At 41.3% G+C, this 15,326-nt stretch overlaps 1 protein-coding gene across 4 annotated transcripts in view; it reads left to right on the top strand.

Moving 5' to 3' along the window:
* The first annotated feature begins 1,119 nt into the window (after nucleotides 1-1,119).
* The window catches only part of itpr2 (inositol 1,4,5-trisphosphate receptor, type 2), a 98,429-nt gene continuing 84,222 nt past the window's right edge, over nucleotides 1,120-15,326 (top strand). For 3 of the 4 annotated variants that reach the window (XM_013138896.3, XM_010890307.3, XM_010890304.3), the window contains exon 1: nucleotides 1,120-1,535. In XM_013138896.3, coding sequence (XP_012994350.2) covers nucleotides 1,444-1,535 — 92 coding nt within the window. In that variant the 5' untranslated portion in view covers nucleotides 1,120-1,443. The remainder of the gene's footprint in view (nucleotides 1,536-15,326) is intronic. The other variant, XM_010890306.3, reaches the window with a different exon arrangement.

The following is a 15,326-nucleotide window of genomic DNA, read 5'->3' as shown; positions in this document are numbered from 1 at the left end:
TGATAAGATTACATAAATGAAATGCCCAAATCAGACCTATATCAAAGGATTTAATAGGTCAGCGAAATTGGACATTAAGTGGTTTGTGTGCAATACCAGGCTTCATTAGAACAGTGGTAAAGTAGCCTTGGCTTTTAATGGTTTTATTAAATTATATGATTTGCATATTACACAATTTGAGTACTTCAGTTTTTTGGCCACACACATTTTTACAAACCAATTAACTGTGATGCCTCCTGCCAACAGGAACTTGTTTTTCAATCCAACACATCTCTTCAGTAATAATGAAATCACCTAATGTGGGTTTTGTGATTATATCTATTGATGAGAAAAAAAGAATTCAGTCAAGTAGAATGGCAATGTAGTACTACAAAAATGTAACATTGGGGATTGTCACGTTTTGGTTCATTTTGTTTTGTTATTTTTTATTACTAACATAAAAATTAAATACATATTGTACATTTCTGTTGTTATTTAAACTGTTTAAACAACAAATAAAAACGTAATCCTTATCTGGAGTAAACCTAGCCAACAGTAGCATGCCATAGATTATTTAGTTTGTTTTATTTCGCCCGTAATAAATTGTCTGGATCAGTAATTTGCTTTCAACATTGTGTGAATATGTAAAAGGGGCAGTGATGACCTATGAAATCTGCCCTGTGCAACAGTGCACTAGTATGCAGTTTTGACTGGCATTTAAAGTGCACTTCAGATTCATCTTCAGGCAAATCGCAAATAATTTGCCTATATACTAAAACATTCAAGATCCTGAATATAAATCAGGGAAAAATGCAATATCCTGACTTGTGACAAACAACGCAAAAAGTTTGACAACCTTACACACATTTTAGGCTACCCCAGTGAATTTCGTCCTGCCCGTAGTTTGTGGGGCGTTTTGATGTGATTTATAATGACTATTATTATTTTTATTTATTGCTGATGTACCAGAGACGTATACTGTGCAGAGGCAGTTTCTTGCAAGGATCATGTACCATCACGGCTCACCCAAAAATGACACTATATGATCGCCAGTAGACGCAAGAAGTTAGTTACAGCGCCTATGGGCTAGGCCTACTTCAAACAGGAGCGTAGGCTAATAGGTTCCCTTTCTGCTCCTCCGACAGAATCTGTCTCCTCCCCCAAAGATGTGATTGTGAAATAGAATATTATGCTGTCTGTCACACAGAAGGAAGTTGGAAGCATGAACTAAAACGAAAGTTTGTTAGAGTAACTTAACATGTGAAACACTTTCGTCTTTTTTTCAATTGAACTGGAAAAACATGTCTCATTTCCGGGCGTTAGCAGGACTTTTTTCAAATTGACAAGAACGCAGGAACGTAGGATTGTTACCAAGACACAGTGACTTATCCGCGGACAACTTCAAGAAAAGACTGCATGTCCCTCTTACCTGGAAAAAATATTTTTGGACAGAATTAAACGAGCATGTCAGACAACCGATCTAGTTTTCTTCATATTGGAGACATTGTTTCGCTCTACGCGGAAGGCACTGTAAATGGCTTCATCAGTACTTTGGGGTATGTTTCATTAATCTACATATTGATTGTGTAGGTGTTAGCCTGGTTTAGTAAAATATGACAAATAGGCCTACATACTAGGTTGTGGCTGTCGGTTACATTACATTGATTAATGTAGCATGCGTTGTGAGATGAATGTCAGCGGGTCTCTACAAGTCGGAAGTTGAAGAAATAGGCCTGACAAGCGATTCTATCAAGTAGGAAATGCAGCCTAGTACCTTCTACTTGTATGCAAATATAACAGGAATGCAAAGCCCTGTTATGAAGCAAATTGGAGGAAAATGTATAACTAAACTCTCCGTGCACAGTGTCCTGTTACCTATGTTGTCATTGTCTTCTAGGCGTCTAATGCTACTGTCAAAAAACACAATGTGCTGTAAATCTATGTATAATCAAAACAGTATCAAGAGTGTTTTGACAGAGGTCATGGCTGATGATGCAGCATGCGAGACCACAAAGGACTGCACTTCATTACAATTATTTTATCTTGCACTTGTATTTTTGGGTATGAAACACCTTTCCATATGTACAAATATAGCTGGAAGGTATTTTTTCACCAAACAGTAAATGGTCAAGTCAGGTATAACTGCAGGTTCACTCCAGTCTATGAAAAATGCATGCATGGTTTTTGGTTGGAATAGCCCATTGGTGTAGCTGTACACATGCTGGGAATAAATCAGGTAACGCCATAATCCTGGGATACCAGCGAATGTCCAGACATCTTTCATTAGTAGTATAAAGGGTAATGTGAATGTTCAACATGGCTTAAAAATCTGTTTCAAGTCCTGTAAGACAGACTTAAGAAACTGCAAAACATGTGTAAACCACTTCTTAGAAAAGCTAAGCCTGACTACTATGTGCCTGATATGAGAATCCAGAAAAAATCTCTTTCAGAAATCTTTCATGGCCACCACAAATGAAATAGATATAAATAAGTCAGTATGCAGAAATCTGCTGATGTTAATTGTCAAGGTTTTTATTAGATTTCTCAAAACATCGGTCTCAAAAAATTGATTGACCAAGTTCTGCTGGTTTGGGCTCTCTTACCTTCCTTTAAGGTTAGATTTATCATATTTTGATTTTAAGTTTAAGCTGATAAACAACAATGCTATTTTTTGCTAATCATTACCAAAGGCACAAATAATTCTTATAGGCATTATATATAAAAGAAAGACAAGGTCACCCAGTTTTTAGCTCCTAGCAAAATTTGCTTTACAATTTTTTTTGTTAGTCCTTGCTTTATTTGCTCAGAATGTTTCTGGTATAATATCCTATTACCTTCCTAATCCTTTTTTTATTTCCTGAAGTGGAACCATTAATCCTGGGTTCTCTACCAAAACAAAGGCGCTTATTATTATTTTTTTTAAAGATGAGCAGTGGGAGTCTTATGAAAAGGTGGGCAGGGATGCTGTTCGCATAGCTTCAATGCAAAGCTATTTTCACCATTGGGGTGCAAGAATGGAGAAAAGCTTTGTGCAAAACAAGAGCTGACTTCTCATATGGGTTGGATGGCCAAAAGACCAAAGGTGACTGAGGAAAGAGACCAGTAGTTTGATTTCCAGGTAGCATGCTACGTTAGGGATACATTTCAGGAGTTTTGTTACAAGCAGTGAACACTTCTAACAGTTAGGAATAATTGCTGGAAAACATCTGAACAAAGTAGGGAAAACCAGTTAATGCAGAGAAAATATGGAGTGGATGAAGTGAGGAGAAAATGGAAAAGAGTTTCCTGGAGTTGGAAGAAGAAGCAGCTTATAATTTGGAAATTATATTATACAACATTCTTCTCCTCATTTTGACTTTTCTTGCTCTTGATTCTATGACTTTGCTTATTGGTGTATCGGTTGAAACTACATTCTAAAGTATCTTGCTGCACCTGCCTAAAAGTTTAAATGCTGTGTATGCTACCAATAAACTGATTAGAATGCTTTGAGAAAGATGCTCGCTAATGCTACATGTGCAGTTGCTAACTCTTGAAACAGTATAAAGAAGATAGGGTCACAAAATGCAGGGCAGTTGAACAAACTGTTGCTATGCTATGAAGTCGTCACAATACACAATAACATCTAATTTTAAAAAACATCCTGGAAATGTCTAATATTGACTCAAAAGATAATTGAATAATGGTTGTCAGCTCTGATATATTGAACAGTGCGAAGAATAAACAGAAGTTGAAATACTTATTGTAATGTCTGTAGTGTTAAATGGCAATGCATTTCCAGCTATAGAAAATATTTCAGATGCACTCTGCCCTCCAGGCCTCTGAACCGGCTTGTTCTCGTTCCACCCTGCCCCACCCACCACAGTCTTTTTCACACTCTAAAACCAGGGCCTAGATTTCCTAAAATTATTTATGCGGATATAGGCAAAGATTTAATGCATAGAACTAGATTATGAGCCAATAGAGCAGTATTTCCCAAGTTAATCTCTAATTATTCTATTTCACTTGTGATCATCATGATCACTTTTTGTGTTAATGAGACACAACAGCCCTCTTTCAATACCTTCTAAAGGTTACCTCTCAGAAAGGGCTATTGTCATTGAGTGGACATTCTTGTTTAGGTCCCACCTTTGAAGAATACTCGCAGGCTGCGAACAAATATTCAAAAATTGCTGGTGGGAACATTGTAGTGATTTCTTCATGCGGTGGAAAAATAACAACAGATGTCACTGATAGCTGTCAGTGTGTATACCATTGATTTCAGTGAAGATGGGCATGCTGTACTGAACAATAGTAGGTTGACAAAATACCTGTCAAGATATGCCGCTGAACTGTGCTCACACAATCCTGACATGTTTAGGGTCTGATGATGAGTGAAACTTGAAATGCAGACCTCATTATTAGAAAAGCTGTTTGAGTGGCGAATTGCTGGAGGAAGGACTTTGCTGATGTGCGCTTATTTTGCAGTGGGTGAAGTTGATTACATTCATATTAGAACCGGGTTGCCTTCCGTGCATGAGCCAGAACCCTGTGTCTTTGGCGTCAACACATTTAATCCCGTTACTGTGTTGAGGTGTTGTTTTGAGATTGATGTGAGCTATTTCTCATTAACTTGTCTTTTTAGCAAATTCGAATGTTTTGAGCTACTAATATGTCAGACATTTGACTAATATGTCAGACTCTGTAGAACAGTGCCATGGTATGCACAACTATAGCACAGCTGGATTTCACCCCATCTCCAAAGTTATTGGATTTGCCCATTTGGAGCTTCATGGATGAGATCTCCGAGTGGTGCAGTTTTCAGCCTTGCAAGACAGCTCTGTCATTGTTGCCAAGAGTTTAAATCCAGGACAGTGTCTGGGGGTCCATCAGGGGCTGGTGGAGATTTGCGCAAAATCCCCCCAGGGTGGATAGGTTAAATGTCCGACAGAACTCCTTGTTCTTGTTACGGTCTTGCAGCTTCTTGTGGCAGGTCAGGCACCTGCAAGTTCAATTGTGGTTTGAAAAGTGTTTTTGGAATGGCAGAACAGTTCCACAAGGCTGTTTGTGGTCTGATTTCAAGGATAAATAGTGACATAATTATGGCTGTCATAAACATATTGGACTGCTTGCACAAAAGGTGACTAATTTCATTTTTCTGTTCACATTCATTGTGATACATTGCATTTTTATGCAAGAAAAAGGGTTTGAAAAGTGTTTTTGTAATGGCAGAACAGTTCCACATGGGGTTTTGGGCTGATTAAAATGAAATTTCTTGTCAAAAACGCGTTGGACAAAGGGCAAATTATTAAATTTTTCTGTTCACAATAAATTTTGAAGCCTTTTCTTCCACAAATGTGCATTGTGTTTGCACAGAACACTTGTATTGGGAGTATCACTCCGTATGGGTGTTTTATGATCAGAATTCAATGATATATATAAAATATCTGATTTTACTTATGAAATTACTTACTTTATTGGGCATTTTCCCCTAAAGCACTACCTTATAAGAACATTAATGTGCATGCTTATATTAGCTGAGGTACTTTGGAATAATCTGATGGCAAATACACAGTGATTTACATTACATATTGTTTATAAGCCCAAATATAAAAGTAGTAAAACACAAAAATTTCAAGCATAGTCCTCTGGGGGTTAAAGTTGGTACAGCCCCAGCGTTCCCTGAAGCACACAAAGAAATTTGCACAAAATCCTCACAAGTTTCAGGTGTCCTTTCACAAGACCTGGGAAAATGTGCGAAACACTGATCACTTGCAACCTCAGCAGGACAGTTTTCTATATTTATAAATCCATATTGACATAGTAGCAATAGCAGCCTACAGAGCATAGTACTAACAACCTCTTACTTCAAATAATGTCATTTGCTTACACCTCCCTTTACAAACACACTGAGTTCCCCACAGGCTGGTTGCCTAGGTTCCATCCTCTTCTTCTGCTGTTTACCTTTACGATATAGTCAAATCAAAGTTTATTAGTCATGACAGTTTGCAGGTTTTATGGTAGGTGTAGGAGAATTTGTGTTCCTAGCTCCCAGAAAATGTAGTATGTCAGACAGCAATACCTTTTTCTTTTGCATAATAGTTATACAAAGATATTTAAAATAAGATTATTTAAAATAATAACCCATGGTTCAGTGTTTCCGAATTAAGGAATTGTTCTTGTTATGGGAGGGTTAAATAAATAATCATATGTAAGAAGCTGAGCAGAAGTTTAGTAAAATGATCAGATTTTCCTTGGGAAGTAATTTCATACAATGTCAGTAATCTAATCTCTTCACTCCATCAATCAATCCTTGATTGGCTAGATGGAAGCCACTCATGCACTGAGTAAAAGGCATATGACATACTGCCCAAAGGACTCTGCACAAGGAAAATATCCGTCCGGTCTGATGAGACCAAAATGTAACAATTTGGCCTCAATGCCAAGAGCTACGTCATGCAAAAATATGGTACCTACCATTACCAGGCTAATCTCATCATAACAGTAAAGTATGGTGGTGGTATTATCTTGCTGTGGGGATGCTTCTCAGCAACTAGAACTGTGAGAATGCTCAGGATTGAGGGGATAATTAATTAAGTAAAATACAGGGAGGTCCTGAAGAACCTGATCTAGAGCGAATAGGATTTTAGAGGGGGTTGAGGATTCCTCATTCAGCACCACAACCACCTGAAGCAAAGTCGAGACAACGCTGAAGTTGTTTCAGGACCAGTCTCTGAATGTCCTTGAGTAGCCCAGCCAAAGCCAGGACTTTGCCTTTTGCAATGTTTAACCCCATTAAATATCTGTGGGGAGACCTGAAGTTCACAGGTGACCTGCGCTCCTGATCCAATATGACAGAAGTGAAAACAACGACAAGGAAGTGACAAATGTACATAATGCAGAGTTGTCAATTGCCATTGACATCCAACTCCATATGTATTGAAACAACCCAGTGGAGCTAAAATTAAGGGTTGTATTCGGTTTCTCCATCAGGGGGATTTAAACTGTGTACTGAGCTTATGCCACACTTCACCAAGTTAACGCATGTCCGTATGCTGGAGTTTTAAAACATCAAAAACTATTGACATTCTTATACCTTGTGTTATTAACACCCTTATTCTATGACAGGCTTGCTCTGAGCACTAAATTGACCTTTCTATGGTGTTTTGCTATCAGAAAATCTTAGTGTGGTCAGACATTCTGGATTTTCTTAAGCTGGTCCTGGCCTTTGGTCCCTTGTTTTACCGTAATGTATGAGGCCAATTCTTCAGCAAGTTAAACCTGAGCAGGATTTTTTTTTCCAATAAATAACTTTGAACACATTTATTTTGTACGTTTGCATCCATTTCTTGGTTCTTAGAGGTAATGTGAATTTTCAGAAGATAACATACGTTTTGTAAGAAATGTGGTTTCATAAATTTCATATACTTTCGCACAATGTGACATTCATAATGGAGAATGTCACAACCTCTGTGTAAATATGAACATTTTAATATTTGTTTGTTTTTGTATGCAGGCAAGATTTCCTTTGGAAGTGGCTATTAATATTTTACCTTTGTTTGGTACCGTGGTCATCTGGGTTGTTCATTCATGAGTAGTGGTTATACAGAGTCTTCCTGTTTTGCTGTGTTTCGGCATCCCTATTTCCCATTTAGAGAGGACTTTGATTTGGCTGCTGAGGAATTGGAAGTATGCACATTCACCACCAGCCAGTGTGTACTGACATATCAAGAGCCTTTAGCACCAATGATAAATACCCTACTGACTAACTACAGCAGGATTGCCAGCTTTGTCTGCGTTTTTCTGATAGGTAAAATGGCTCTTTGTTGTCAAGTAATACTTATCTAGGATGAATGTGATTATGACAAGCCTTTTGTGTATAATGAGACTGTTGCAATAGATCGGTTAACTATCAGATTATTGTGCCTGTCTGATATCAACCTGGTCTCATTGGAATACGTAAACTATTACACGTAAATCTTTAGCAACCGATTTCGTATGATATGTTACGCTATGTTAGGTTTCATTACCATGCGCTACCAAAACATATAATACATTACAAATTGGCTAAAATGTAACATATGTTATGAACACTATTTAAACGTATCATACGAATGCTAGACAAACGTATGTGTTACGCACACTACGAAAATGTGTTTTACGAACGCTACTAAATCTTCATATATATTATGAATTTACATGTCATCCAAGCCGAACCAGCGACTTTCAGCTCTGCAGATGGGTGTCCTACCCTCTGCAATCTCAGTGAGGGATTTCAGTGGACGAGTAATGGCCTTACCACGGGCGCTACAATATGTAATAAATGCTTTTTAACGTTACAGTTAAAGTTATGTATCACAGAACTGGGGTGAAGGTTATGGTTAAGGTTTGTGCTGTGATTAGAATTTATTTTCGCCCTGTCGGTGCAGTCCCTCTGTTTTGATAAATAAAGCTATCTGTGCACCTTATTTATCAGTGAGTGAGCCTTCATTGCAGATGGCTGTTGCATGCCCGGGTAGGTTTAATGAGCAGTCTTCCTGCCCTCAGTCTCTGACTGGGGGCGGTGGTCTCCGACTCCATGAGTCTGTGGCTCCCCCTACTGCTGCTGCCGGGGTGTCTGGCGTGTGGGAGCCCGGGCAGGGTTCTGTTGGGCGAGGAGGAATTTTTCACTTGCCCCACTAAGTTATCAGGCCAGTTGTACTCTGCTACACCGCCTGCTGGAGCCTCTAGATGGACGGCTTGGCCCAGGTGGCGCATGCGTCTTCCTCTCCCTTTCGGGTTGGCTGTTGGCTGTTTGCGGAATCGTACAGTCAATGGATGGCCACAGCTCCCCAGCTGCATGCTCGTCCGCTCTCTCTGTTTCACTCAGAGTGGTGTCGTCTATGCACGCTGCCGGGCTGGTTAGACAAGACACTGAGGAAGGGTTATGCACTGCAGTTTCACTGCCCGCCCACCCTGTTCTCGGGGGTGGTGGAAACAGTAACGGTGGCTCCAGTGAAGGTCGCTGCCTTGCAGGGGGAGATTGCAGACCTTCTAGAGAAGGAGGCAGTGTCTTTAGTCCCATTGGAAGCAGAGGGAGAAGGGGCTGTACTCCCCTTACTTCCTAGTGCCCAAGAAAACGGGGGGCATGAGGCCGATTCTCCAAATTGAACGAATGCGTGTCGAAGAGGTCTTTTCGCATGCTCAGGATGGAATGTCTTTTGGAGTGTTTGCACCACAGGGATTTTTGCATCAGCATCAACTTGAAAGACGCGTTGGGATCGCTGAGGTGTCAGGGTTCTGGCCTACCTAGACAACCTTTCGGTGCTGGTTGGTGACTCAGCTCCCTCGCCTGGGTTTTGCGGTGAACTGGAAAAATAACGCTCCTCAGCTCAGTCAGCTGGTGGTGTTTCTGGGGCTCCAGCTATCCACAGTGTCTGAGGGCGCGCATGTCCAAAGCGCAGAGAAATCATCAACTGATTGGAGTTGGACACCATCAGGTCGCGTGCTGCTGCACTTTGCCGGGACTTGTTGGTGTGGTCAGACAATCGCATGGCGGTGGCATACGTAAACAGGCAGGGCAGGTTCAGGTCTCAGCCCCTCCACCTGTTGGCGGTGCAGATCTGGGAATGGGCACAGGTACACCTCAGGTTTCTGAGGGCTCTTCACATTCCCGGGGAGCTCAATGTGGGCGCGGACTTGCTGTCTCTGGGAGCTCCCCGGGATGACGTGTCGCGTCTTCATCCCAACATTGTAGCTGATGTCTGGAGACGTTTCAGTAAGGCCCAGGTGGATCTGTTCGCGTCCAGGGAGGACGTGCACTGCCCTCTGTGGTTTTCCCTCTGTGCAGACAGGCCACCGTTGGGTACTGCTGTATGCGTTTCCCCCTCTCCAGTGTATTCTCCCTGTCATGTCTTGGGTGCGGACCGTGCCCCAGCTCTTTGTGTGTCACAGAGGCCCCGGGGTGGGCCAGCCGTTGTCGAAACAGCGTCTGTCTCACTGGTTGTGTGGGGCGGTTGATCTGGCCTACACGTCATGTGGCACTCCTACGCCTAGTGTGGGGTGGTGGCCTCGGCCGTCCTGTTCAGCGGTGTGGGTGTAGAAGACATGTGTACTGCTGCGTATTGGGGGACGCCGTGACATGGCTTGCGTGACATGGCTGCGGGTACGCTGGTTCACTCTGTGCTCAGTGTGGCTGGGGCTGGAGTGTGAGTAATGTCTGTTGAGCAGCGTGGACAGTGCCTTTGACATGGTTCCGTCTGATGCTCCGGTTTCCCTGTGCGGCTTTTTGGTTTGAACGCTCGCATTGTGTGTGTTTCAGTGTTTTCATGTGCGCTGAGTCTGGGTCTCGGTGTGTTTTTTCATTTTTTTTTTCAGACGCTCCAATTCAGTTTTTACCGATTGAGGAGGTGCCGGATTGGTTGGTGCCGTGTGTGCATTCGTTTGAGGCTGTTTGTCAGTGCGCAACGTATGTGCCATTGGTTGAGCTGGATGGAAGCGGTTCTTTGGCGTGGTTGGTGTTCCATGCCTGAGCTGTCCTGTTGGGCACTTGTCTCGTTGGTGAGGTTGGTGACCGGCATGGAGTACATCTTGGGCTCGCTCACTTTGCCCTTAACCAATAGGAGCAAAGCTTCACGAAGTAGAATGATAGTTTCTTTCGTAACTGAGTGGAGCGTCACCCATAGGGTTCATGCCCTGACCTGTCATGCCCTGACTGCTTTTCTCGTGAAGAAAGATATGGCGGGAGACTGAGCAGAGAATGAGAACCTCTTTTATAGCCATGGGGCAGATGGCCATGAGACATGTGATTTGCATATTTAAATTTTCAGTGACTGCCTATTGGCAGAGGGTTAAACCAATTGGCGCAAAGCCACTATGGGCGACTCTCCACTCATAGAACTCCACTCATAGAACATCTGCATCTGCAACGCAATGATTCAAGGCTAGCGCAACATTCCATTATAAATATATGAACTTCAGGTGTGATGGAGGCTTTAATGGCATACATTGTAATGTCAACGAGCAAGAGATATAATATAGATGAATAAATAATTATTCAGTGTGCTGTTTAACATCACCTGTTTTTGCATAATAATTTTATATTCCTAAGGTGATCATTCCATTGTTACAGATGATTTGCCCATTCTGAGAAAATGTTTGGTAGCCTAAATATAATATTTATACCTCCGGAATTGCCCCTATGCCTTTTGCAATGTTTAGAAAGTTCAACTGAATAGACCCAAGTGTTGGAATCATCTTAGATCAATGGACCTGTTTATATCTGAAGTGAAATCAGGATATGGCATATTACAGAGGAGAGAAGAATAAGCTGTTTCTGTGTGTGCTAGTTGCATGTGGAAACAAGATAACACCACAGACTTGCCAAGTGACTGATAAGCTATTTGTATATATTGGTCAGTTGTAGGTCATAGAACTGTGTTGGATACAATGTCTCACTCACAGTGCCTTTTTACTAGTAATTTAGCTCACTGTTTTGCAGGAAACTGATGTAATTCTTTTTTGAAGGGGTGCCTCCACAGTCTCCTGTTTTCAGCTCTTGTTTTGAATGTAATTCAGATCTGGACTCTTTCCCAGCTAACAATTTTCCGTTGTCACAATGTTGTTACGACATTATCTGGCAACCGAAATTGGGTTGTGAAAAGTTTCTTGTTGTCACTACAACGTAACAAATTGACGTTGTCTGTTGGTCGATAGCATGTTGTAGCAACATGGTATTTCTATGGTTGACGGTTGGTAATTGCGAATCTCAGGCATCTTGTCCAGTTGACCATTCATTGCCCTTTTCTTCTTAAATGTTTTATATTAATACTTACAGCTACAATATGTACAGCTAAATTCATTTCTGTCCAGTCAACATCTTGAGAGTTTTCTCCAACCTTGTGTTTACCTGCTCCAACTGTTCCATGAAATCTAAAATGTGCACAACACATTTCAGCAGGGTTCTACACTGACATTTAGTTTTACAGTGAGGTATTATAAATAGGATACATTTATTTTATCAACCCCTTCCCAGATAAAATAATGGCAAGGCTGTTAGATCATCAGTCCTGACATTTTCTCCTAGCAAATAACATGACATATCCTTTAATACACAAGAGCCCCATATGTAGCAAAAAAGTACAGTGGGGAGAAGTATTTGATACACTCATGATTTTGCAGGTTTTCCCACTTACAAAACATTTAGAAGTCTGTAATTTTTATCATAGGTACTCTTCAACTGTGAGTGACGGAATCTAAAACTAAAATCCAGAAAATCACATTTGATTTTTAAGTAATTTATTAGCATTTTATTGCATGACATACACTCACCTAAAGGATTATTAGGAACACCTGTTCAATTTCTCATTAATGCAATTATCTAATCAACCAATCACATGGCATTTGCTTCAATGCATTTAGGGGTGTGGTCCTGGTCAAGACAATCTCCTGAACTCCAAACTGAATGTCCGAATGGGAAAGGTGATTTTTTTTTTAGCGTGGCATGGTTGTTGGTCCCAGACGGGCCGGTCTGAGTATTTCACAATCTGCTCAGTTACTGGGATTTTCACGCACAACCATTTCTAGGGTTTACAAAGTATGGTGTGAAAAGGGAAAAATATCAAGTATGCGGCAGTCCTGTGGGCGAAAATGCCTTGTTGATGCTAGAGGTCAGAGGAGAATGGGCCGACTGATTCAAGCTGATAGAAGAGCAACTTTGACTGAAATAACCACTCGTTACAACCGAGGTATGCAGCAAAGCATTTGTGAAGCCACAACACGCACAACCTTGAGGTGGATGGGCTACAACAGCAGAAGACCCCACCGGGTACCACTCATCTCCACTACAAATAGGAAAAAGAGGTTACAATTTCCATAAGCTCACCAAAATTGGACAATTGGACAGAAGACTGGAAGAATGTTGCCTGGTCTGATGAGTCTCGATTTCTGTTGAGACATTCAGATGGTAGAGTCAGAATTTGGCATAAACAGAATGAGAACATGGATCCATCATGCCTTGTTACCACTGTGCAGGCTGGTGGTGGTGGTGTAATGGTGTGGGGGATGTTTTCTTGGCACACTTTAGGCCCCTTAGTACTAATTGGGCATCGTTTAAATGCCACGGCCTACCTGAGCATTGTTTCTGACCATGTCCATCTCTTTATGACCACCATGTACCCAGCCTCTGATGGCTACTTCCAGCAGGATAATGCACCATGTCACAAAGCTCGAATCATTTCAAATTGGTTTCTTGAACATGACAATGAGTTCACTGTACTGAAATGGCTCCCACTGTCACCAGATCTCAACCCAATAGAGCATCTTTGGGATGTGGTGGAACGGGAGCTTTGTGCCCTGGATGTGCATCCCACAAATCTCCATCAACTGCAAGATGCTATCCTACCAATATGGGCCAACATTTCTAAAGAATGCTTTCAGCACCTTGTTGAATCAATGCCACGTAGAATTAAGGCAGTTCTGAAGGGGAAAGGGGGTCAAACACAGCATTAGTATGGTGTTTCTAATAATCCTTTAGGTGAGTGTATGTATTTGATACTTCAGAAAAGCAGAACTTAATATTTGGTACAGAAACCTTTGTTTGCAATTACAGAGATTGTTTCCTGTAGTTCTTGACCAGGTTTGCACACACTGCAGCAGGGATTTTGGCCCACTCCTCCATACAGACCTTCTCCAGATCCTTCAGGTTTCGGGGCTGTTGCTGGGCAATACGGACTTTCAGTTCCCTCCAAAGATTTTCTATTGGGTGCAGGTCTGGAGACTGGCTAGGCCACTCCAGGACCTTGAGATGCTTCTTACGGAGCCACTCCATAGTTGCCCTGGCTATTTGTTTTGGGTCGTTGTCATCCTGGAAGACCCAGCCACGACCCATCTTCAATGCTCTTACTGAGGGAAGGAGGTTGTTGGCCAAGCTTCACGGTTGGGATGGTGTTCTTGGGGTTGTACTCATCCTTCTTCTTCCTCCAAACACGGCGAGTGGAGTTTAGAACAGTAGGGCTTCTTAAAGAAAAACGAACATGCCTGTGAGAGCCGTAATTCTTACTGGTTGGTAGGTGATCAAATACTTATGTCATGCAATATAATGCAAATTAATTATAACAAAATCATAGTGTGATTTTCTGGAATTTTTGTTTTAGATTCCGTCTCTCACAGTTGAAGTATACCTATGAAAAGAATTACAGGCTTCTACATGCTTTGTAAGTAGGAAAACCTGCAAAATCGGCAGTGTATCAAATACTTGTTCTCCCCACTGTATATACTAACAGTCGTTGTGAACTTGTGGTAATGCTAGTAAACATTGGCTTGCGAAACTACTTCTTATTCTGTGTACATGATGTTTTGTACTACATGTCTGAACTATGACTGAATTATGTAGTTACTAGTAGTGCAGAAATTAATAACAGTATATCTAGCTCTGACTCCCTACATGGATTCTCGTGGCTGACAAGTGAAGTTAGTGATGCTATGCAAGACTACTGGTGGTTGTAGTTTACACATGCTGAGCTGTCCACAGTCCGCTAGGATCCCTGTCTTTGCTATAGCTACATTTGAGAATGACACACTGAGAGAGTGGTGGCATACCTGTCTTCAGTCAGGTGTTATAATGACGTTCATTACATTCTAGTCAATACATCACCTGAGCTAGTGAAGGGGACATGCTTTCTTTTGGACTAATAGAAATGAGTCAGTGAGTCCATGGACAATTACAGGGTAAATGTAACAGCTGTAACGACTGACAAAAGTGTACACATGCAATCATTATATTCTATTAACATTCACTCCACAAGACAGCAAAATGTGAAGACCAAGAAGCAAGAGGTGTGTATAATTTTGGGCTTAGTATAAGGGCTAAACATGAATAACCGAGATTCCTTCTCTGCCATATACTAACAGAATTAATCTGACCGAAATAAAAACATTGAAATAGCATCCTGCTGCTGGTTCAAGGATGGTATGTGGTGTGGAGTTCCCTGTATAAAGATGATTTCGTTGTATTTGTAAAAATGTCAAACAAACATTTGCTGTGGCATGCTGTAGCCCAGAGTTGCCTAGCAAATTTTGACATTAACTATAAAGCCAGGCAGGCATGTTTGGAATCAAGGCGGTTGGACATCCATCACATGTAGGCTTGGGCTTATCAGCTACAGACAGAAGCTATGAGCTTTTCCTATGGCCGCACCAGCCAGTGACCCTCCACATCATTTACATAATCTCCTGTTACCTTTTCAACTCGACCATAGTCTGAACTCACTGAGCACATCAGTGTTATCAATTGCCTAACAGGTCATAATGCTGGTATGGGGGTTAGACCTGGTAAGCCGGTTAACCAAGGTAATAACCACTTCTTAAAGAAATTACTTAGGGAAGATATTAGT

The sequence above is a fragment of the Esox lucius genome, chromosome 19, assembly GCF_011004845.1.
Source record: "Esox lucius isolate fEsoLuc1 chromosome 19, fEsoLuc1.pri, whole genome shotgun sequence".
Classification (NCBI taxonomy): domain Eukaryota; kingdom Metazoa; phylum Chordata; class Actinopteri; order Esociformes; family Esocidae; genus Esox; species Esox lucius.
Note: the sequence above shows the minus strand (reverse complement) of the source record. Positions and strands in the feature narration are given on the sequence as shown.